This window comes from Eumetopias jubatus, unplaced genomic scaffold, assembly GCF_037043125.1.
Source record: "Eumetopias jubatus isolate StellerSeaLion01/CBP00866 unplaced genomic scaffold, mEumJub1_p1.0 scaffold_17, whole genome shotgun sequence".
Taxonomy (NCBI): domain Eukaryota; kingdom Metazoa; phylum Chordata; class Mammalia; order Carnivora; family Otariidae; genus Eumetopias; species Eumetopias jubatus.
The window spans coordinates 75087662-75112725 of record NW_028274823.1 but is presented as its reverse complement, the minus strand read 5'-3'; the positions used below and the strand labels follow the sequence as shown (position 1 = coordinate 75112725).

General features: G+C 45.4%; 1 protein-coding gene across 3 annotated transcripts in view; it reads left to right on the top strand.

Annotated features, from left to right (window-relative positions):
- Positions 1-25064, top strand: part of TARBP1 (tRNA guanosine 2 -O-methyltransferase TARBP1) — an 83597-nt gene that overhangs the window by 39319 nt on the left and 19214 nt on the right. For all 3 annotated transcript variants that reach the window (XR_003609499.2, XM_028104489.2, XM_028104490.2), the window contains exons 13-22: positions 127-224; positions 3398-3559; positions 6281-6468; positions 6853-7114; positions 7220-7408; positions 8718-8908; positions 9087-9158; positions 10972-11092; positions 17445-17555; positions 19928-20077. Coding sequence is in view for 2 of the 3 variants with exons in the window: in XM_028104489.2 (XP_027960290.2) it covers positions 127-224; positions 3398-3559; positions 6281-6468; positions 6853-7114; positions 7220-7408; positions 8718-8908; positions 9087-9158; positions 10972-11092; positions 17445-17555; positions 19928-20077 (1544 nt within the window). In the remaining variant the exon portion in view is untranslated. The remainder of the gene's footprint in view (positions 1-126; positions 225-3397; positions 3560-6280; positions 6469-6852; positions 7115-7219; positions 7409-8717; positions 8909-9086; positions 9159-10971; positions 11093-17444; positions 17556-19927; positions 20078-25064) is intronic.

Sequence of the window (25064 nt, the reverse complement as noted above, 5' to 3'; positions counted from 1 at the left end):
GTTTTTGGTAAGTGATGCACCCATATGCTTAACATAGTTGCACTTTTACTAGAAAATCTGACATATTTTGTACCAAGGAACTTATATTTCTGTCATTTCAGTTACACACTTTTTCCCCCCGTACAGATGAGGTGTTTACATTTCTTCAGAGCTTTGTCATGTCTACCACCGAGAGTGTTTCCGAATTTATCCTCCGACGGCTTACTATGAATGAACTAAGTAGTGTAAGTACTCACGGGAGCAACTTTCCATTCTTTTCATCAATATTTGAGTGATTACTTACTGGCAGGCACTGTATGAAATTGAGAAAATTAATGTGATTCTTTCTGGAGAAGCCACCTTAGGAAGCAGAAAAAGCTCTAAGCTTCAGAGTCTCCTCGTTCCATTCCACCCATGTCATAACCGAGGCCTTGGGAGAGTTATGTAGCTCTTCTGAGCTTCCGCTTTCTCATCCACAAAATGGAGATAATACATCCGCTCCCCAGGGGCTGAGAGGTCCACATGGAGTGCTTCGAGTATTCAGGTGTATTTGGTCCTAGGGTCCAGAGAGTGGGATTTGGCAGGTTTGGGGCGGGACCAGGTATCAGTATGGGTCTGTTTCTAAAGCTCCATAAGCAATTCTGAAACACAGAGTAGATAATAGTCGGTCTGAGGTGAGTGTCCCTTTCTGCTGTCTGTACTCCCCACGTACTACATTGTTCCCTCTAGGACAGATGAGAACACCTGAAACTAATATAACCTGCATGTGAACTGCACTGGAAGTTAAAAAAAAAAAAAAAAGAAAAAAATTTTCCTTTTTCGTCCGGAGTGTTTTGAAAATGCTGATTCTTATAGAAATGCTTATTATTCCTAGTTTTTTGTTTTGTTTTTGTTTTTTTTTTTTGGTTGAAATCTCTAGGGACAAATGTTGAAGCTTTAGAATAAGTAGATTGTTAATAAAGTGAGAAAATATACTTATTTTAATTTTTATTGGAACACTCACTTAAGTACATTTGTTTGATAGGCTCATGAGCAGGTGTGAAAATACAGAAAGGCAAGCTCTATACTGAAGGACCTGAGCTGTTAGGGTAGGAAGGCAAGGAAACTATGAAGAAAAAGCCCTCTGGAGTGGGGAGTGTTAACTGTCTTCTTACTAAGCAGCTGTTAATAGTGGCTTTGTTACGCCTACATTTCCAAGAAGGCATTTAATAAATAACTCTCTTGGTTTGTTTGCTTCAACATCACTTTATTATCATCAGTATTACCTTACCTTTTTTAGGGAAATTTTCAGACACGCGCAGAAGTATGATGAACCTTCATGTATCCATTATAGAACATAACTTTTTGTTCGGAATTTGATGCTAAAAATAGCTTTTAAAAGGGGAAGGGTTCATGTGATTTTGTTTAACGACTGTTCTCGGGGAAGAAATCCTTGGTTTGTAGTATTTATCTGTTTCCGTGGCTGATTTCAAGCTACAAACAGGAGGCCCCAGCATTGGGGAGCGAGGACGGGCCCTGGTGCTTGCTACGGGCTGCTCGCAGGGGTGTCTGCCCTCGGCCCCCCAGGGAGCGCAGCCCCCAGACTCTGAACCTGTCTCCGGCCTCCTTGGGAGTCTGGCCTGTGTCCTCTTGCATCTGCTCCAGGACCTGACTATTGACGGTCCCCCACCCCTTCTTTCTCATATGCTCAGCCTCTCCGTGTCTCCTGGATTCTTTCATGAGCCCCGAAACAGCTTTGACAGTCCCTCATCTCAAGGAACCCACTCTTCTATTCCCTGGTCCCTTCAGCTCCTAATTTCCTTCTCTCCATAAGCTGAATCTATAAACACACCCCACAGCTCCATTCTCACCTGGTTTCTGCCTCTGTTGAAGCCCAGAAGTGGCTCTCTCTCAAGCTGTCAGTGACTCCTTTGTCATAAATAAACCTGATGGATACTTTTCAAACCATGGTTTTCTTTTGTTTTTTTTTTTTTTGAGAGCGAGCGAGCATGAGCAGGGGGAGTGTGAGAGGGAGAAGCAGGCTTCCCGCTGAGCAGGGAACCCAAAGTGGGGCTCGATCCCAGGATGCTGGGATCATGACCTGAGCCAAAGGCAGACGCTTAACCGACTGAGCCACCCAGGTGCCCCTCAATCCATGGTTTTTGTGACTCCTCAGCCCCACTGGACACATCAGCCACTTTGCCCTCGAAACACCAGCCGTCCCGGGGGTGGCCCCACCTCTCCACCATCACCCCCACCTTCCCTTCAATCGTGCGTGCTCCACTAGAGAACCTCGAGCATGGGAGCTTTAGAAAGCATGGCCCGGGCCCTTCTTCTCTCCCGTTCCTCCTGTGAGGCAGTCTGGGCTGCACCCCCAGCTTCAGCTGTGCCAGGGACCCTATGTCTCCGTCTCCACCGCCGGCGGCTCTCCCGAGCTCACCGCTCCGTCAGCCAGGTGCTCTTGGACAACTTGAGTTGCATTTCTCACACTTAAGCCATTCAGAACTGCACCCCTCGCCATTCCCTGCTCAGGAATGTCGCCCCATCCAGCCAGCTTCCTGAGCCCCACATTCAGGAATCCTCTCTGGCACTTGATCCCTCACTCACACAGCTGGTGTTCAGTCTCCACTAGGCCCTGTGGTTGTTTCTCTCCATCTATGCCGTGTCCTGGCACTTGGCTGCGTGCCTGACATGTCGTGCTTGCTCCGTGAGCACCAATTAAATACAGGAATCATGTGCTTCCTGGTGTCCCAAAAGTCTGCCAAGGATATGGTAATTGGTATACTGATGATAAGGCTAGTCCACTTACCATACTTTCTCAATTCTTTGAAAAGAATTAGCATCCATCCCCGGGGTGGGTAGATGATAGCCTCCCCATTTTGTGGATAAGGAATCTGAGGCCGACAGAGGTTGGGTCACAGAGCTGGCGGGTGGTAGCACTGGACTGAACCCTGTGACTCAGCGTCACAAAGACCTGCGTTTAATTCTTTCTCTCCCACTTACCAGCTCTGAGATGCTGGCTGAGCTGTTTGACCTCTCCAGAACTTATTCATTGTCTTAGCAAAATGGGACCGTAACCTTCCTAGTAAGAATGGAGGATCATAACCTGCCTAAAACAAAGGCAGTTGTCACCGCTCTAATTGTTATTTATGATCTGTTGGCCCTGGGATGCAAGAGTTGGTAGAACATTCGTGAGCCAGATGAGTGAATCGTGGCGTGTGCTGCAGTTACGCTGAATGCAGAGTCGCTGTGTAAGCTCGGAGAAGGGAGTCCTTAGCTCTGCATGGGGATATCATGGAGGGCTTCTTGGAGGAAATGACTTTCTCTCTCAATTCTTGTCTTAGTACGTTTAAATAAGGTCATTTATTTCCTGTCTGAACTCTCATAGTTTGGTAAAAATCATGGACCCTGCGTGTTAATTGTTATTGTTTGTCTTTAGGTTTCGGATCTGGATCGTTGCCATTTATACCTGATGGTGTTAACTGAGCTTATAAATATCCATTTGAAGGTTGGGTGGAAAAGAGGCAACCCCATTTGGAGAGTTATTTCTCTTCTGAAAAATGCATCCATTCGGCATCTTCAAGAGATCGACAGTGGACAGGTAATCCTTCATTCAAGGTGTGTAGTTATGTTGAATAAGCATACGTAGAATATAGATTTGATTATTAACATTCTGATATGAAAAGCATCTGCTGAAATTTAAAATAGTATCCTTTGTTCATAATATTTGATGAAGATTGGGACTCCTGTAGGTATATAACAAAGGTGTGGTGACTTAAGTCTTAGAACTGTTTAGGTACAGATAGTGGATTTGCACTGAACTGAGTCTTTGCCCAGGTACCAGTAAGGGACACTTTAACATGTCTAAATATATATATGATACTTGACATATATGTGATATATAACACATGGTGTGTATTAATACATCCAGCAGCCCGTATCCTTGGCTGTCTACCTTGTTGTCTACCCTGGTCTTTTGCTGCCTCCTCCCCCCCCCTCCCCCCCCCCCCAGTGCTCTCATGCTGCAGTCATGCACAGGGGCCTCCTCATAGAGCTTCACGGATCACAAGCACATACCACGTTCCTCCTCATCTGGGCTTTCCTTCTGTCTGTTCCTGTCACCAGCAGCTCCCTCCCTTCCAGTATGCACTTGTCAAAAATCCGGTCCGTCCCTTAGGGCCCAACTTGGATCAGTGTCTCCTTGCTTCCTTCATTTATCTTTTTTTCTTCATGCCACCATTGTAGTGTTTATCTCTGTCTGTCTTGTTTTTGCAATAACTTATGTGTATGTGTCTTCTCCTTTGGATCCTTTTTAGTACCTGGAAGCTTTTCTTAAACATGGCATAGAAAGGTATAGTGGTTATGAGCACAGGCTTTGGAATTAGACTTCCTAGATGTGGATCCTGGCTTTAATCTTGCTAGCTATGTGACCTTGAGGAAATTACTTAACCTCCCTGTGCCTCATTTACCACACCTGCAAAATGAGGGGTATAGAGTTGACAATGGGAATTAAAGCAAGCTCACACGTGTTAAAACTTCAGAACAGTGCCCAGCGCATAGAAAGTCCTCACTGAATGTTAGCTATTTTCACTTAACACATTATAAGTGTTTAATAAAATTGAGCTAAATCATAGAGTAGTCCAGGCTGCTAATTAAAACAGAGAAGGTACTTGATTGCTTTAATAATCTAATTTTTTAGGAGCGGGGAGGGGCAGAGGGAGAAGGCGAGAGAATCTTAAGCAGACTCCACGCTGAGCACGGAGCCCAATGTGGGCTTGACCCCAAGACCCTGAGATCATGACCTGAGCCGAAACCAAGCATCACCTGCTCAACCGACTGAGCAACCCAGGCGCCCCAATAATCTGATTTTTAAAGTAGTTTTCAAGAACTGTCCCAAAAAATGATAAGGAGGCCTAGTTACTACTTCAGCATCCTGTCTAGTACGTATTAGTGTGTTAGTGCTATAAAAGGACTTTGTGAGTTTTGAATGTAGACCAAAATCATGAACCATATCACAGTAATTCTTAAAGATGGCTTGCTAGTTTTAGTAATTCACTGAATTACATTAAGCTTAACAGGGACCATATTGGCTAAAAGTAATACTAAATTTTCTTTCTTTTTTTTTTTTTTTAAAGATTTTTTAATTATTTGAGAGAGAGAGTACAAGCAGGGGGAGCAGCAAAGGGAGAGGGAGAAGCAGGTTCCACGCTGAGCAGGGAGCCTGATGCGGGGCTCGATCCCAGAACCCTGGGATCATGACCTGAGCGGAAGGCAGACACTCAACCAACTGAGCCACCCAGGCACCCTTACGTTTTATTTCTTGTGTTGACAGTGTTACCATGTAAAATTTATACATAGAGATACTTGCTTTATTTTAGGGGGGTTGGTGAGGAAAGGTATGGAGTGAGGAGTAGAAAGTTCATTTCGGGTAGAGATGTGTCTGGCTGGCTGTATGTGGTGGCACTGCCCGTGGTCCCTCCATGCAGCTGTTTTCAAAGTGTGGGTTCCTGCCGGCACTCCTGGCTTCTTGGTTCGACACAGTTGATTTTCTCTCCAAGTATGAAGCCAGGCTGTCTTGTTTTCCTTTCTTTTTGTTCCTGTGTGTAGAGTTTCAAGTGCTTTCCATGACATCACCCATTTATGTGATTTTCACAGTAACCCTCTGAAGTAGATTCTCTTATTGTCCCCATTTCACAGGTGAGGAAACTAAGCTGCAGTGTGTCCACTGCAGCCAAACTGTAGTAAGTGCAGAGCCGGGGTTCAGTCTCGTCCCTGAGGTTCGTGAGGAGCTCTGAGCTGTGGGGCTGTGTCACCTCTCCAGAAACAGTGTACAGCTGGTGAAGGAGTTATTACATGGATGCCTGGAGCCTTGGTTTTGTTGTTGTTGTTGTTGTTGTTGTTTTAACATAATTCAGCCAAACAGTTAAAGTTAAGACTCATCCACAGAAGTGTATCCAAATGTGTACATGAGTAGGAAAAAGACTGAGAAGTAGGGCTTCACGTACACTTGGATGTTCAGTATGTAGCTGCTCGGTCATGGATCACGTCCAGGAATCCCCCTGCCAAACCGAAGAGATCAAATTGTTGTCTTAGTCGGAACTGCCGAATTTTTATTGCCACTTTAAATTTGGTCACCGCTAATTGCACAGAGGTTGGTGACACTGAAGGACTGTAGTATTGGGTTTCCTTTTGTCACCTCTGATGTTCAGTAACAGGCAGGGAGAGGGGAAGGTGGGCGGGAGGCATCCTTCGGCTGGGCCTCAGGTCCCGATGGTCAAGATTGGCTCTCATGAACTAAGAGATTGTTCTGTTTCCCCCTCAGGAGCCGACACTTGCCAGGCAGATTCACAGGGTCATTAGTATGGCTGCCTTGGCCATGGTGTGTGAGGCTGTTGACCAGAAGCCAGAACTACAGCTCGACTCCCTGGATGCCGGACCCATGGAAAGGTTCCTCTCCTCTCTCCCGCTCAACCACACACTGCCGAAGCCCCACGTGGAGGAGCAGAGCAGGTGTGTCCACCCTGGAGGGTAGCACATGTGTGAAAGGCATCTGGTTGCTAATGTTTAAAATTTCATTTTTGTTTTCGTCATTGAAATGATGAGTGATTGCCCAGCTGTATTTATAGGGTATGGGAATTTGAAGCTATGGCATCTCTGTTACTGGAAAGCCACTGACTTTACTGCATGTAGTTCTCAGTGAATCACTTACAGGGAAGAAAAGTACCTACATTCAGAGTAGTTAGAACGTTGAGGTGTCTGTGTGGTTTCCTTGCTTTTTGTGGGCCGGGATCTTTAACAGTGACTATGATTTCTTGTAAGTATCATTACTCCATGCACAAGGAACTGAGCCAGACTTGAAGGAGCAAGGGATGGTGACTGTATGTTTTGTTTCAGTTTTTTTGAAGAATCATCAGCTTCCCAAGGATGGGGGAAAATAGTCGCACAATATATTCATGATCAGTGGGTCTGCCTCTCTTTCTTGTTGAGAAAATATCACACCCTTATCCCAGTGTCGGATGGTGACGTTCTGGAGCCCATCCTGCCTGCTATTCAGATGCCGGTGAGGACTCTGCAGTCCGCGCTAGGAGCCCTCACAGTCCTGCCTTCGGACCAAGTTCTGCCTGTGTTCCACTGCATGAAAGTTCTGGTTCCCAAGGTAAGATACAGTGAGACAGGGATTGAAGAATAACTGTGGGACCAGAGATCAGTTTCTGAAATGAAGTCATTCTTATATATTTCTTTCTTTCTTCTCTCCTTCCAGCTTTTGACCTCCTCTGAATCACTCTGTGTAGAGTCTTTTGACATGGCTTGGAAAATTATATCTGCGTTAAGCAACACTCAGCTGATATTCTGGTCTAATTTAAAAGCTTTTGTTCAGTTTGTTTTTGATACCAAAGTTCTTAGCATTGCTGCGAAAATCAAGGGCCAGGCATATTTCAAAATAAAAGAGGTAACTTTTTTTTTTTTTACAATGGGGTAAAATGTAAATTTGCCATCTTAATCATCTTTAAGTGTACGGTTCAGTAGAGTTAAGTATGTTCACATTGTTGTAACAGGTCTCCAGAACTTTCTTAACTTGAACTGAAACTCTGTACCCCTTAAACAACTCTCTTCTCCCTCCCCCAGCCCCTGGTAATCACTTTCTACTTGCTATTTCTATGAATTTGACTACTTTAGATTCAAAGGAGGTCACTTTTTGTTTTCTTTTTAATTTGTGTGACCTGTAGCACACAAGGAAGAAGAGAGTTCTATTTGTAATTACATACTAGATTTGTTGTTGTGTATTCACTCATTCAGTCCACAGATATTTTGAACCTTCTTCAGTGTCATGAGTAAGAACAAACTCTGTGAGATGGAAGAGTAGCCTGTGAGCCACACGTGCCACACAGATTTACTTTATTTGATGCATATAATGCTTAAACATTTTTAAATGAGTTGCCAACCTTTAAGACTTGGGAAATTTGCAAGAAAATCTGTATTTTCCCTTCTCTTAGAATGTTGGAAAATGGGATGGCCTGGCCCACCGGCCGTTCCTAGGAGCTGCCCATCCAGAGAGGGCATGCCCCTTCTACTTCTGCACTCCACAGCGAGCCCTTGACTCCTGAATACTGAAGGCAGACGGCAGGTGCCATTTGTCACACATTTGTGCTGTTGCTTTTCTTGTACAGAGAAATATTTCTCTGAATATAACCTTAGCAAAAGGTCCTTCTGGTTCTTGGTAGCATTTGCATTTACAACCACTGATAGTAGGGAACATGACGTGGTGGATGCCATCATGCTTAGGAATTCATGTATACCTCGTTATCCAAAGGGGGAATGGAAGATAAAGTCCTTTTATTATGCGGCTGTACTGCACACAGGACACACTTGGAGACTGGGGTCTTTGCTGCCTCGGGGAACGTGGGGGCGGAAGGGGGCACTGGCGAAATGCAGAGAGGATGGAAAATGTCAAGAGGGGCATGTTTTTCCTTCCTTCCTTCTATTACTTGGGCAGTCATTTCTCTTGGAAAGTCCCGGGGGGATATCACTATTGGTAAAAATTTCATTTAGTTCTATTATTGAGAAATGAAAAATTAGCATTCTGTGATTATTGATCATCTCACAAAGTTTTAACAATAAAGAATTTTTAATTTTTTATACTCTGTGGTTATGTCGACACTGTCATTTGAAGCCATTCAAGTAAGTTTTCAGCAACACTTTTTTTTTTTCCCTTACCTGAACAGGCCAAAGAATAAAATGACCATTGTGTTTCATTCCAGATTATGTACAAGATAATTGAAATGTCTGCTGTAAAAACTGGAGTCTTCAATACACTCATAAGTTATTGCTGCAAATCTTGGATAGTTTCTGCTTCAAATGTGTCCCAAGTATCTTTATCAAGTGCTAAAAATTATAGCGAACTTGTCCTTGAGGCTTGTATATTTGGAACTGTGTTTAGGCGTGACCAAAGGTAAAAGCCATTGTTTCAACCTGTCATGATTCATATTAAGTACCTACCTGTGTAGAATTAGGTCTTTATTTTGAGGCTTTCAATTAGAAGAATATAAAACATTAATTAACTTTAAATTTGGGGTTTTAATTTTTTCCCATCTAAAACCTGTTCTTTGTCAAATATTTTTTATGGGAAGACTTATTCAGGATGTGCAGACCTACATAGAAAATCTCGGACATGATTGTGCAGCAAACACACTTATTGAAAAGTAAGTATGGTGGATTTTCCACACCTTGATATAAATGGAATATTCAAAATTTAACATCAGATGAGAGACATCCTATATTTGTTAAATTTAATAAATGTTTACTAGTGATCTCTATAAGATATTGAAAGAGCCTTCAAGGCATGTTAGAAATCCTGTTCCCTTGCTAATATTTCAGATCTAAAACTCTGCTAAAATTTGATAACCTTTTTTTTTTTTAAAGATTTTATTTATTTATTTGAGAGAGAATAAGAGATAGCACGAGAGGGAAGAGGGTCAGAGGGAGAAGCAGACTCCCCGCCGAGCAGGGAGCCCGATGTGGGACTCGATCCCAGGACTCCAGGATCATGACCTGAGCTGAAGGCAGTCGCTTAACCAACTGAGCCACCCAGGCGCCCTAAAATTTGATAACCTTAAACAATTCTTTAAAGATGAAGAAAAAGTGAGAAGAAAGTGTAACATGACATCGGGAGATGTTTTTCTACAGTGTTACTACATTCTTGATGGGAATAAATGAAAATTTTCTGGGGGAAAAAATTTTGGTGTCAAGTCCAGTATAAATAAAAAAATGACAGGGGCGCCTGGGTGGTTCAGTCGGTTAAGCGTCTGCCTTCTGCTCAGGTCATGATCCCGGGGTCCTGAGATCGAGCCCCAGGTCGGGCTCCCTGCTCGGCTGAGAGCCTGCTTCTCCCCCTCCCTCTGCTGCTCCCTCTCATGCTCTGTCTCTCAAATAAATAAATAAAATCTTAAAAAAAAGAAAATGACTATGGGGAACATAAAACCCCATTCCTCTCTTTCTTTTAGGTAGGGGCTGATCTTCAGCACACACACGTTACTCTTTTTTGGTGGGGGAGTCACAGTTCACCATTTAACAAGTCAATATACCACACACAAAAATAAAATTACTCCTAACATGCTTTTAAAGGCTGTTTCAGTATCTTATGTTAAAGTTTTCATTTCTAGGATAACACTGTTCTTATCTAACCTCTAAATTAATTTTTTTGGAGCTTGTCAGCTAGGTATTTTTCATTTTATTTTTCCACATAATTTTTAAAAATTTTTGTGTTTAGATGTTCATAAAAAAATACACAAATGATAATTGTGTATAGGTATCACAGAGTGTTAGAGTCATTGCTGTGTTTTAAATCATTTTGCACTCATTAACTATATACATTTTTCATTAGTTAATTGCTTTAATTGATTTTTTGTTTTCTTGGCAGGTTTAGTTTAGCACTAAAAGTGAAATTTTTTAGTTGTTGGTTCCAAAATACTTTGATTTCTACTAGACAGATGTTTTGTTAGACGTTTTTTCACGTCTTAGCAGCTATCATGAACTTTGGAAATACTTGTTAACAGTTTGACTGAATTGATCTTCCCACATTTGGACACAGAACATACTGGGATACTCAGAGCCCGTGGTGCTCCCGAGTTTGCCCTGCACCTGGAGAACATCCGTGTCCGCGCAGAGTAAAGACATCAGGTGTCAGGTGTCCATGGTCTTCTGTAAGGAATTGTTTCATGAGCTATGATCTTTTTCGTCTACAGAGAAGAGCTCGTTGGCCACACACATGGGTAGTGTGTGCACTGTTCTGCCAGAAGTCTGGAGGAATTTGCTCAGACTCTGTTCAGGTTCTCCTTTTGAGATATTCATTTGTTATCTTCTGTTATCCTGAATTGAAAAAGCATTGTCATTAAGTATGAAGCTGCTTAAGTTTGGAAATCCTTGGAAGGTTTCGATATTTTGAAACGAATGCTTGACATATTTTTCTGTTTTGAAAATGTATTAACATAGTTTGTCATTTTACATTTTTTTTAGTACTAAAAGAGAAGACCACTATGTGAGAATTTGCGCTGTCAAATTCCTGTGTTTATTACATGGCTCAAATGTGTCTCATAAGTTGTTTATGGAAGATCTTGCAATCAAGCTATTAGATAAAGTAAATATGCCTTATTTTACTTTGTTTCTATGCAACTAACACGTCAAAATCCAACATTTGCTCTGTATGTTGACATAGTATGTATTCTAAACATTTTTTTTTTAAGATTTATTTATTTGTCAGAGAGCACAAGCAGGGGGAGAGGCAGAGACAGAGGGAAACGCAGGTTCCCCACTGAGCAGGGAGCCTGATGCGGGACTCAATCCCAGGACCCTGGGATCATGGCCTGAGCTGAAGGCAGATGCTTAACCGCCTGAGCGCCCAAGCGCCCTAAGCATTTTTTATCAGGAAGAAACGTGAGGTTTATGTTCCCTAGTTTTAGTTAACTTTTCGTTAGTGATTGTCCAACTTGTTTGGTTTTAGAGAAGAATGTTTTTCCTGTACTGTCTAAACTTTGCTCGGTGTATTTCCTAGTGCCAGTCAAAAGCAGTTGTGTTTAGAGTGATATATCCATACGTTATTTTGCCTAAGAAATGGAACTGAAAGGTAAAAGATTTAGGAAGTGGCATAGTGTAAAGAGTTGGTATTTTTTGATGCAAAATCATTTATAAATCTGCGGAGAAGATAGGAAGGGGTAAAGTCAAATACAGTGCTCTCTTCTGAGTTTCAAACTGGGATAGAGTGGGTCCTGGTCTGCTTTGTCACCTCTGGGCTACGCTGGGATGTAGCCGATGACCGTAGCCCCCACTTAAGCCACTCGTATTGAAATAACAGTGTTCATCATACATTTATTTTCTGAAGGTAGCGGGTCAGCTCCAGTTATATGCAATCTGGGAAGTTTTGTTTTGTTTTCTACGTAAAAATGCCCCCTTTGCACCACCGGAGTCAGGGAAGACATCTCAGAGGAAATAGTGTTTACTGATTCCCCTAAAGGATGAGTAGAGTAGCAGGTGTTCCATCAGCTAGAACACAGAGATGTATGATAGTGAATATTGATGCATGATAAAAATGTGAGAGTGTGGGGAAGCAAAGTAAAGCAGGATAAGGAGGGATAGGGCCAGGGAGGGCCACTGTGACTGGTGCCATTGGGCGGAACTCTGGGTGCACCATGAATGAGGTTGGAGGCTGCCCGGAAAGGCTGGTGTCCCCAGGCAAATGAGGGAGGTGCTGACTGGAGGCGTGGAGGGACATGAAGCTGCCCCCTGGCCGTCAGATTCGGCAAGAAGGCGGTCGTTAGTCACCTCTACAAAGACCTTCTCCTGGGAGGGTGAGAATGAGAACCTCAGTGGAATGGCTGAGAGACATATGGTTGGGGAGCCAGTGGAGACTGTGAATATAGGCCCTCTTGACTTTGCTCTGATGAGAAGGAGTGGCTGGGATGGGGTCTGCAGGGGGCTTGTTTGTATGTTGAAGGAAATGATCCGATAGAGGGGAGAAATGCTGGTTAAGGAGAGGGTGGCAATGGTCAGGCGAAATGCTCGAGGAGCCGCTTCACATCCACTAGGATGGCTGTTACAACAAACAGACTGAAAATAACCAGCATTGGGGGACCTTGAAGTCAGTATGCTAAGTGAGAAGAAGCCCTTCATAAAGGGCCACCCAGCGTGTGACTTACAGGAAGTGTCCAGGGTAGGCAGATCTGTAGAGACAGAATAGATCAGTAGCTGCCGGGTCAGGGTGAGGAGAGATCGGGAAGCGATTGCACAGGATTTCTTCCCAGAGTGTAAGAATGTTCTGGAATAGAGAGTGGTGATGCTTGCACAGCTCTGTGAATATACCGAAACCCACTGAATGGGACACTTCAAAATGGTGATTTTTATGGTACGTGAATCATATATTTTTTTTTTTAAATATTTGAGTAGTCTAGATTGGCTCTTATGTCCAATAGAAGGATTGGCTTTATTGAGGAAATGGAAAAGCAAAGACAGAAAAGTTATGTATTAGACACTGGCTCAGGCCAAGCAGTTGTTTTTTTGAAGATGAAGAAAATTGAGCAGAGCAACTAATAAAAGGGTAAATTGAAAATAAAGAAAAATGAAAGAATAATCCTAGAGAAAGTGGAAAAGGATCTCATCCAGAGCAGAGTGGGCCAGCTCACTGGAGTCAGGAGTGACCTCTTTGACCTCTTCCTGTGAGCTGGAGAGAGGAGCCAGGCGGGTGGCAGTGAGTCGGTGTGAGGGAGGGAACACCTGGCACACTTGTGTTCTGAGCCCGGAAGTAGGGTCGTTTCTAGAGGGAAGAGACAGAAACATGGTTGGCCTTGAAAACCGAGGGGAAGGTTGAAGTTGCAGCAGTGATCTCAGTTAGAATTAATACAGGGTAATGCTTAAAGTCAGTCTTTCCCACCGGAGTGCAGAAGCCACAGGGGGTGGGGATTACGCGCGGCTGTGTCTGCTTCGACCCTGTGTGCCTGAGGTGTCACCTGCAAGGTTCGGTTTTGAGTCCATGGACGGAGAGCGTGAACCAGGAGGAGGTGGAGGTGGTGGCCGGCTGGGGCGATCTTCAAGGACCTCCAGGTGCATGGAGGCCTGGCCACCCGGCGGGCGAGCACTACTCAGCTCCTGGCCTTTGCAGGCCTTTCCCCACTCTCCTTTCTTTAGGTTTTACTGAGGCACATGCAGGTAGTTTTTTGTTTGCTTTGTCCTGGAAACTTGCAAATATTTTATAAAAGTAGCTTTAGAAGGGATCCATTCCTGGCCTGGCCTCAGCAGCAGCCAGTGATGGGCAGTCTTGAGGGGTATACCTCTGACTTGCCCCCCAGCCCACATTATTTTGAAGCCAATCCCAACATCAGTTTCATCTATAAATGTTTCAACATGTATCTCAAAAAGATAAGAATTCTTTTTTTAGCCGTAACTACAGTACTCTTTTCATACCTGAATTCTTAATTCCTTCATATTATCAAATATCCAGTCAGTGTTTAAATTTACCTGATTATTTTACTTTTTTTTTTTTCTTCAGTTTCTTTGTTTGAAACAATGACCCAGATAAGGTCCATACCCTGCTGTTGGTTGGTTGAGATGTCTCTTAATCTACAGACTCTCCTCATTCATTTTAAACTTGAAATGTATTTTTTGGAGAAAGCAGATTGTTTTCCTCTTAGGGACTTCCACAGTCTGGATTTTGCCATTTGAGTTTCTGTGGTGCCTTTTATGGTGTTTCTCTGATCCCTGACTTTATACAAGATGGTGTTGAGATCTAGAGCCTGGATCACGTGTAGGCTTGATCGTCCTTTTGGGGGGGGGTGGAGGTGGGGCAAGAGTGTCCATCTGTCAGGAAGTGTAGACTATCTGACTGTCTCTCCTTTTGGGGTGTTAGTCACTGGTGAATTGCCTCATTCTGTTAATTCTTTAAGAGCAGCAGCAGAACGGCGATATTGTAATCCTTTTACTCCTTTTTCGTTTATTAGCTGAAATCCATCTGTATCCAGATACGGAGTATTTAGGGAACTCCGAGGTATGTTTCCTGTAGGAAAGGCAGGATCAGTGCTAGATCTTTTCCTGTTATCTATCAGTTTTCAAAATAATGAATTGGCTTCCTAGTGTCTTCTAGTTTCTTCTGAAGGTGATCAGTGAGATTTTTTGTTTTTAGCTTAAACATATTGATGTGTTTCCGTCCACTGTCATAATTATTAGTGTTTGAATTACCCCAGTTTCGGTCAGGTGAAAGAGAAGATCTGAGAACATAACTTGGCGTTGGATGTATTACATTTGAGTTGCTGTTGGGCATCCGTGTGAAATTGCCCAGTAACGGGCAACTAGGAATATGATATTTAGAAAAGAAATGGAAGCCACCGTGCCCAGTGCTGAGTATGGACAGGACTCTAGAGGGAGGCCGAGAATGGGGATTTAGGAAACACCAACACTTGAAGTATATTGGTAGGAAAGGGAACCGGAGAAAGAGGTCTGAGAAGTGAGGATAGAACCAGGATTGGATGGTGTTGGTCTGGTGTTGCTCCTGACCTTACCTTCGCTCGCTGAGGAATCTTATCCGTAGAAAATTTGGCAGAGGAACCTCAATGAATTTGTCCGTGATGATAAAGTCTAACCTCAGGCCTGTCTTTCCCACCACGGGCGGTGTCTCGGTGGCCGTGGGCGGTGTCGTCCGCTGTGGCTGAGGGCAGGTTGGGCGCTGGCGGCAGAAGCTGGGGGGCATTTTCTGAGTTTCCAGAAGCACACTGGGGTCTGGCCAGTGGGCAGTAGAATGAAGGGGCAGCCAGAGTGAGAGACTGGACGGGGTTAAAGCCCTGAGGGGACTAGTGAAGATTTCAGATTCTCCTTGTGGAAATGGGAATGGCAAGAGACCCGAGGAGAGCAAATGACTGGCGCCGACGCTCGTTCTCTCGCAGTGTGAGCGTAGTTGACACACACGCCCCGTCGGTCTGGGGTGTAGAGCGCAGTGACTGGACAGCTCTACACGGGATGCTGTGCGCAGCACAGCTGCCGGCTGCCCCCTCACCTCACTGTCCCGGTGTCACAGCCTGTGTTCCTTACGCTCTGCTTTTTAGCCCTGTGACGCGCTCCTTCCCTAGCTGGCCGCCCGCACCTCCCTCCCCTTTGCCCGTGTCGCCCATCCTCCCGCCCCCTCCCCTCTGTACTGATGGTTCTCATCCCGCTTTGTCCGTTCATTTGTTTAGATTCCGTTTATGAGTGGAATCTTGCCCTTCCGTTCTCTGGACCTGCGGCTTCAACGTCACCCGGGAATGTGTTGGAAATGCAGATTCCTGGGCTCCGCATTCTCCTGAATCAGAAACTCAGGGTGGGGCCAGCAGTCTGTTTTAAGGAGCCCTCGGGGTGATTCTGAGCACTACAGAGTTGGAGACCCCTTGTGAGGCGGCGGGAGGGCCCAGCTGAAGCAAGAACACGTACTTTCAATGAAGTCAGTGGGGGCAGGTGATTTTTCTTTAGCCGTCTTGACAGCTTGAAGGGAGGATCAGGGTCTTTAAGACCACTGGGTTGGTTCCAAAGAAGGGAATTTGCAGCTGGGTGTGAGGTTGTAGTGAAAAGAATGGAATGTGCTCTTGAAGATACCGTAGAGATTATTCTCGGGGCTCAGGTTGGGTCAAGAGGTGCATGAAACTAGAGCGGTTGATAGACTGGTAAAGAAAAGAAAGATTTTTCTGAATAAAAGAGTACATTGAGTGGAACAAGTAAAAGGACAGAGGATTTTGAGCTGAAGGTGGGGTGAGGACAGTGGCTCCAGTGAGGCCCCGAGGGCAGGGATCCTGGGGTGCAGATGCTCCCCCATGCTTGTGTGAGCCGCCCCAGTGAGGCTGCCATTCTTAGCTGCATCGAGGCTGAGCTGGAGATGACGCCGGAAACACTTCTGTCAGAAGAAAATGTCCCCAAAGAAATAGTAGCTAGAGAGCCTGGTGGTGAAACTTTAATCATGAGGAGGAGGAGTCATTAAAACCTATGTTAATTTAGCTCTTGGTATAAAATCTTATACACAGTGAAGTGCATAGAATGGGATCACAGAATAAGAAAGATCGCAGAATTTACCAAGTAATGACTGTCTACATTAGGGCCAATAGGTGACAGTGGTTTTGGAGATGGCGGATGACCTACTTTTTCCATCATTAGGACATTTGAATATGATACACCCTTTAGTGCCATCATAACTTCGCTAAGCACTAGTAGTTACAGAACACAAGTCAGGGGGCGCCTGGGTGGCTCAGTCGTTAAGCGTCTGCCTTCGGCTCAGGTCATGATCCCGGGGTCCTGGGCTCGAGCCCCGAATTGGGCTCCCTGCTCCACGGGAAACCTGCTTCTCCCTCTCCCACTCCCCCTGCTTGTGTTCCCTCTCTCGCTGTGTCTTTCTCTGTCAAATAAATAAGTAAAATCTTAAAAAAAAATAAAAAACACAAGTCAGCGTGGCAGTTGGCCGAATTTAGACCGCACAGACCCATCGCCGGCGAGAGAGCGAGCTCCGCTCTGGACAGGGCTCCGTACTGCCGTCGTCTGGTGTCTGGGGCAGGCACTGGTCACACTGGTTCCCTAGTGGGCTTCACCTCTGACCACAGACACCATCGCTGCCGATGTGCACGGCGCCTGTACTGGTGCATCGCAAACTGTGTCCCATTTCTCACCTCCTCTCACCCCGGTGACCCCGTGTCTCCCACCTGAAGTGGCCACAAAGATAGAGACGGACATTTCCAAATCCTTTTTGTACCGAATACAGTTTTATAGTTAATAGTCTAATTTTAAAAGCAGACAAACAAAAAATTCATTGTTTTGAAAGGAAACTAAATGCTTTTAAGAATGTGTCTTTCTTATGCTCCTTTCTGCTTTTGGGAGGGCAGTAAGCTCCTGTACTCTGCTTAAAGCTTTTGAATTTGCAGTTGTCACTGGTTTTGTTTTCATGGATCACAGATTCGGTAGGTAATTCGGTGCTGCTTCTCTCCCCACCCCAGGATGAATTGGTGTCCAAGTCCAGAACTCGGTACTACGTGAACTCCCAGCAGCACCGGCTGAAGAACCGGATATGGCAGACGCTGCTGGTGCTTTTCCCCAGCTTTGATCAGGTATGGTTCTGACTCTGCTGGTCCCTCGAAGCATCGTGTTTTCATACGGAAAAAAAACAGTAGAAACTGGCATGTGCTGTCTTAAAATTGAGAAAGTAATCTGCTTAAAATTTATACCTTCGCTCTTAAAATTGAAGTTATTCAGGAGTGGTTTTTTTTTTTAGTTGAAAGAATCCTAAGGCAATTAGGAATTGTAGAAATCAATTGGAAACTGGTTTACACGGCACCGCTTAGTATTTTTTTCTTTTTCTCGTTCTTTAACGTAAGTAACATTTTAACTGTTTAATGTCTGGTGTGCCCTGCGAGTAGACGATACCCATATATGAGCTGCTAATTTTCCCCAGCTGAGTTACTCTGGAGTGCTCTTGTTCTGGACGAGATTGCCGTTTCCCACGGCTGATTCTGCCCCCTTAGCTTCACGGATGCTGTGGTCGTGTAAACCAGCTAAGTCAAGACCGAGATCTCGAGCTCTTACAACAGACTCTTTTCCCACAGTTCCCTTTTTTCTTCCCCGAGGAGGCAAGGAACAGGTGAATGGACTCTGATTTTACTAGTCATGTTTGCGTAATATTCCTGGTAAGAAAATAGATTCACTATATGAAAGTTATGGTATATTTCACACAATTTTCAAAAGCATTTTTGAATACAGAAAGTTTCCCTCTGACCTCAGGTTCTTGTCCTCCCTCCTGTTCTCCTTTAAATGTTTCAGAGAATTTTAAAAACATATCAAACTCTTTTTAATACAATTTTATGAGGCCTTATATCTGTAAGAGAAACATTTCAGTAACTGGAAGTATAGAAGTATATCCAAATCAGTTGTTTGGATAAAGGTAAGAAGAAATGGCTAAAAGCATTCTTTCTGGGGAGGAATATTAGTGGATGTGTGGGGGCTGCTGATTTTCATCATAGGCCTCTTCGTGTTATTTGATTTTTAAAATACTGTACATATTACACTTAAACTCTAAAATGCATTTGGAAAGCAGTGCTTTAGAGATGTTTGGCTAGGTTACTGAGAGCACGTTTTGCCTTGGAATGGGGAGGCCCCCGGGGAGAAGGTCGTGCTGGAGGGTGGGGGGCCTGTCACAGCAGGCGGGCTTGTCGGGGAGCCGAGCACTAGCACGTCCGTGATGGAGCAGCCGCTGCTGAGAATTTTAGATCGTTGTATCTGGTGGATGCATTTCACCTTCGTCACGGTCTTTCAGGGCAGGCATGAGTATTCCCATCTAGTCCAGTGGGTACCGCAGCTCAGGGAGGTGAGGGCCTGCCTGTAACAGAACACAGCTGGTGGGTGGTGCGGCTGGAATTGAAAACCAGGCCTCCCTGAGGCCGTGCTGCCCTTTACAGCGCTGTCTCGGGGCCTCCAAGTGAGCTGCTCTACTCCTCTCTGCCAGTTAGCAATTTCTTGAAGATAGCTTGTTCTTTCAAATGAACGGTGTACACAGTACGTATGTTTTTTTATCTTGTATAGGTAGATCTGTGTATGTATTTTTACCTGCTACTCGGATATGTTCAGTTTTCCAGATGGAAGTGCAGTTTTGAAGAGAAGCCTGGGGCGGGATCCCCCCCTGGGGGGGATGACGTGGGAGCTCCAAGGTCTCGGAGGCTGTATGGGTGGGCGATGAGCAGTCCACAGAGAGAAGCAAGGGCCCCCCCGCCACCGCTTCCCCCTGGGCCTCGTTTGCCTCCTGCGGACAGAGGCATCCATCATTCTTGTTCCAAGTTTAATAAGCCCATGACATTTTGGCAGATGCTTATTTGAATCTGAATCCTGCCACCTGCTAGGTTTTGAGGAAAACATTTAACTTTCCTGAATCTTTTCCCTGTAAAAATACGGAGTAATAACCTTCCTCATAGAATCGATGTGCAGGTAGAGTGTAAAGTACTTAGTACCTCATCATTTTATTTCAGTAAACAGATTTTAGGTTGTTTAGAGAGTTGTAGATCCGTTAATTACTTAGAGTGAAACTTGAAGCTCTTTGGGGGCACCTGGCTGGCTCAGTCAGTAGAGCAGGTGACTTGATCTCAGGGTTGTGAGTTCAAGCCTCACTTTGGGCATAGAGATTACTTTAAAAAAAACAAAAAAACAAAACAAAAAGTTTCACTTGTTTCTTTTTAATGGTGACTGTTTTTTAAGTTACAATTAACTATTTTCAAAGTTGCTACAAGACTGGATCTTCATTGTTCCCACCATAAAAAAGAAATCATTTTGTGATGTGCTAGAGGTGATGCTATGGTACACGCATGTGAACGTGTAAAATCAACAGATGGACACCTTAAACTTACGCAGTGTTATATGTCGATTGTATCTCAATAAAATAAAGAATTAATAACCCTAACCTAACAGTTTAATTTATGAACTTTATTTTTCTCAGAGTTTCTTGAATAGAATTATTGACAAGATTTTCCAGGCCGGTTTCATCAATAATCAAGCATCCATAAAATATTTTATAGAATGGATTATTATATTGATTCTTCATAAATTTCCTCAATTTCTTCTGAAGTTCTGGGATTGTTTTTCTTATGTAAGTAAAAGAGACTTTTCATAATTTTTGGAATTAAAATTTTGGCTACGCTGGGGGATTTGGTTCATTTTCACAGCTGCTTTTTGGACTGTCAGTTGTTCTCTTCCAACGTAATGACTAAGTTCTGTTTTGCAAGATCTGAGTTAATGTGAAAGACAGAAATCCCTGGCATTCCTCTTGCATTATCAGTCTCTGTCCCAACAAAGTGAAGATGGATAGGCTTATGTTGGTAAGAAGTAAGAGGAGCACCTGGGCGGCTCCGTCGGTTACGTGTCCCACCCTTGATTGCAGCTCAGGTCGTGATCGTGAGATCAAGCCCCACGTCGGGCTCTGCACTCAGCGTGGAGTCTGCTTGGGGTTCTCTCTCCCCCTCTGCCCCTCCCTGTGCGTGCGCACTCTCTCTCAAAAATAAAAAGAAACGAGTGCCTCCTCTATCCTTATTTACCAAGTGGTGTCTTTGTTTGATTTTAGAAATAAGAACGATGACGAATTAAATGCAGTCTTTACATTTCAGAGTTTTTCAATAGGGAAATTTCAAACAAGCACAGTAGAGAGACTCAAAGGAAGCCCCGATCACCAGCTAAGAACCATTCTTACTTTATTGTACCCTCATCTGCACCCCAAATTCCCCTGTCCCCGACATGTCTTATATCTTGAAAATCGTTTTTAAGGAATGGATAAGTGATAGGGTTTCAGTTGCAGCTTCCTGACAACGATGAACTGTTTCTAAACATGAGTTCTGCATACTTGTCTTGAATGTTTTCTGTTGGTTCCCAAATGCACCCTTCCCTTTCTTCCCATAAATAACCTTGCCTTCTGCTCCATGTGAAAATGGAGATGGCTTCCTTCCTCAAAGTATCTTTTTCAATGTCTTCCTTCCTGTTTCAGGGGAAGAAATTGATGTCTTTGTCACATCTGTCCCTGTGTCCTTATTTGTATTTTCTTTTGGGGACTTTACTCTTCTATTGACTTTTCCTCTGTCCAGCCTTTGTGTTAGTGCTGTCTCCCCTTTACTATGGCCACAGCATTTGATGGTGGTTTGCCTACTATGTTCCGTAGACACTGCGTCCTTGACCAATGGGAGGTTCGGGGCAGCCGTGCATCAGGCAAATCTGTTGGTGCCATTTTTCCAACAGCATTTGCTCAGTATGTGGCTCTGTGTCACATTTTGGTAGTTCTCACAATTTTTCAAATGTTCTCATTATTATATTTGTTATGGTGATCTGTGATCAGTGATTACGATTTGTCAAAAGCTCAGATGATGGTTAGCATTTTTCAGCAATACGGTATTTTTTTAGTTATAGCATGCACATTGTGTTTTTAGGCATAATGCTATTGCACACGTGATGGTCTCCTATAGTCTAATAAACATCACTTTTACACGCATCAGAAAATCAGAAGAGTCGTTTGACTCACTCTGCGATACTTGCTGTTGGGATGGTCCAGAACCATCCCACCGTATTTCCGAGGTGTGCCCGATTTAAACTTTGAGATGAATGATCTTTGCCTCCCTGTCTTGTTTTACTTAAAGTACTGTGGGCAGCTACGGTGAGGGTTTCATCTCAGCTACGCACAGCCTTTTCGTTGGTGTTCCTCTTCCCGACGTTTCAGGCTGACAGATGACGTGACGCACGCCGCGCTGCACCTGGTGGCCCCTGCCTGTCAGGTCGATGACTTCCCCATCCCTCTCATGCGCTCCCTCTTCTTCTCCTAACCCTCACGCTGCGTGACATCCTAAGAATCATTCTACGCTTGCGGTGAGCGAAGCATAACGTATAAACTTGTTGCGGCAGCACGAACTGTAATCCCTAAAACTGATGCGGCACTGTGCATCAGCTGTACTCAAGTAAGGAAAATTTTAATGGAAAAGAGAAGAGATATACAAGAATGCCCCTGTGTATATTGTAATAGACTTACACCTCTGTCAGTAGGAAAACAAGAAGCATCATCCGTTAGCCAAGGTGCTTCTCCCTCTGCACTCCCCTTGCTTCAGGGACCCCTCTCTGCAGCCGCCTGCGCCCCTGGCCCCCCGCCAGACTTGCTCACGCGACTGCTTCCAGTCCCCGCATGGCTGAACCGATGAGAGCATCTTTCCCTGACGCTGGTCTCCTTTCTATCGTCCTCACTCCCAGTGTCCTCGCTTGAAACCTGGCTGTCCTGTAAAGTGGTGGCACCGGCAGCCTCACAGTAATCCTGAACGCTAGGTCGGGCTGTTGTTGTTTTTGTTTTTTTACAATTTAGTTATGAAGACACTGAGGTTCAGAGAGAGGAAGTGATTCGTCATACCAGGAAGAAATGACACAGCTTTAATTCAGACGTGTCATTCCCAAAGCTGCATTCTTTTTTGCTATTCCAGGATTCCTCATCTGGCTCCCCCTTCCCCTCCTCATGTCTGTGGAATTAAGAAAAATACTCCCGCCATTTTTCCTTGAATTGCTTCTCCTGTCTGTTGCTTCCTTAACGTCGTCTGCTTTGTCTGCTCTCCAGCGGGGGAGTATCGCCTCAGAAGGTCTCAGGAACAACAGGTTGGCTCTGGTGTCCTTCTGAGACATCCTGACTCTCCCGTATCCCCAGTAATGCCACACTTCTCTGAAGCTTTTCTACTTAGCTCAGTCTCTCTCTCTTCCTAAAGAGCATTCAGACCTTGTATATTGTCTGTGGACACCAGTCGGGCGTATTCCTTGTAAGCAAATAAAACAACTTTTGACTGAATCAGAAAGGGATTCTTAAAACAAGCAGTGCAGGAGCAGGGAATTAGGAGGTGTGCAGAATGCTCAGAATTGGGGCAGAATCGGGCTTGGGAAATAAGAATAAAGGAGGTTCAGCAGTTCCCTGCCATGGAGCTGGTCCAGTTGAGGTGCTGCTTTGCCCCACCGGGGGCGGGGGGTGGAGCCGTCACCTTAGCCCGTGGTGCACCTGCCACCTCTGGGGGCTTTGCCTCTCTGGGTTAAGAGTTCGCGATTCAGAGTAGATGCCTCTGGATCCAAGTGCCAGGTACCTTCTCTTTAGGTGCAAAGAGGCTGGGAAAAGGAATGTACCTGGCATCTTCAGCTTCCCACAGACCTAAGGTGGGAGAATTCCCTGAACTTGGAAGGGGGTTCAGGACAGATACCCCAAAAAACGGCAAACGTTCACTACACCCTTTTCCTCCTTTATCGGAAGCAAATGACCTCAACTTTTATTTTTTAAAGGAAACGAAAGTCCTCACGTAGGACACCTTTACCTTCTCCATACCGGTCATTCCCTTCTGCCTGTGTCCGTATCTGGCCGAGACTTCTTCCCTCCTTGTAGCATAAAGGACCTGGATCTTCTGTTGAAGAGCATTCTTCTGCCTGTTCCCTGGTTCCTCTTCCTCTGCCTTAGGAGCCTTGTGCCTTCAGTCTGTCTGTTGTACCCCGCCCGTCTCCTTCTTAGCCCGTGTCCTTCCATTGTTTTCCACGGGCTCATGTCTCTTCTGCTGTTGATGGATGTTTGCCCTGCACTTCCCACCCCTCCCCTGTGGTCACGCTCTCTCCCTCCCGTGTGGCAGTCAGACCCCCTGCCACAGGTTTCCCACCTCCTCCCACCCACCCTGCGGTCCAGCGCTGTCGCTTCATGGAGGACGCACTCCGGCGTCCGTTGTCAGCCTGCTCTCTCTTCTCTCAGCCCGGTCCACACTCTCGATGACCTCCTTGGTCTTGGTTCAGCGATATGCTCTCCACGTTCCTCTTGTCTCTCTCTCCCCTCTTCTCTGGGTCCTTTCCAGCCTTTTCCTGCCCTAGCAGCTAGCGAATGTCAGTGCTTCTCAAGGCAAGGCCTCGTGCCCCCTTCATTTCTCCTTGTTGTATCAGCAGGATTCACTGCTCTGATGCAGTGGCTCACTGATCTCTCTTTCTGTTCCAGACCTCTTCCCCTACGTGCTAAATCAGGAGTTGGCCAACTACAGTGAAGTCGGGCCTCCTGGTTTCGGTGCAGCAGAGCCTTGCCTGTTTGCTTACGTGTTGTCTGTGGCCCTGTTTGTGCCGAGTGACCGAGCTCAGTGGTTGCAACGGAGCCTGCGGAGCCACGCTTATAGTTACTGTTTGGTCCTTTCCAGAAGAAGCCGGCTGACCCTGCTCCGGACCTTCTCCGTGAATGTTTGTAGACCGTCCAGAACCTGGACGTCTAACACCAAGCGCTTCCTGTTGCCCCAGCCGCGGTCTTCTGCCCGCGGCGAACAGCGCCATCCTCCGCACGGTCGCACCAAGCAGACACCCTGATGCTTTTCGTGCCTCACGTGACTCGTGACGTGCCCTTGCGGACCCTTTCTCACTTTCTCACTCACTCTCTCCTGCCTCTGCCGTCTGTCTTGGTCCGAGCCTCTGCCTCACACTGCAGGGAGGGCTTCTCTCTCGGGCCGCCTGCATCCACTCTTGCTTCCATCTCAGTCCATTCTCCACACGGAAGCCAGAGCACGGTTTTCAAAATGAACATTTGGTCAGGTTGTCCACTTGCTTCAAACATTGCTCTCAGAATAAAGACCAAGGCTCTTCAGAATGGCCTGCAGGTCGTAGGTGATGGTATGCCGCCCTCCCCCTCCAGCCCCTCTCTGTGCCACGTTCCCCGTCTGCACGTTCGTCCTATGACGGGCTCTGCTTCCTGTTGGTAGAACAGTCCAGAACCTGTGAGTGCGGAAAACGGTGTTGTAACGTTTTTCGCCACCCTGGGTTGCGTGGGCCTGGCTGGGCGGTTCTCCATGTGGTGCCTGCTGGGGCTACGGTTCCACGTTGGTCACCTCAGCTGCAGTATGGGGAGGACCCGTGGTGGCCGGGCCTGGCTCTCTCTGCATGTGACCGGCAAGGGTGGCTGGACCTCTCTCTGTGGTGGCTCAGGATCACCAGAATGAGCATCTCAGGACGACATGTCATGGTGTGCAAGTGCTTCCCCAGCCTCTGGTTGCATCCTGCTTGCTCATGTCTCACGGGCCAAAGCAGATGGCGAGACCCAGCCTCGCAGGGTGGGAGGGGCC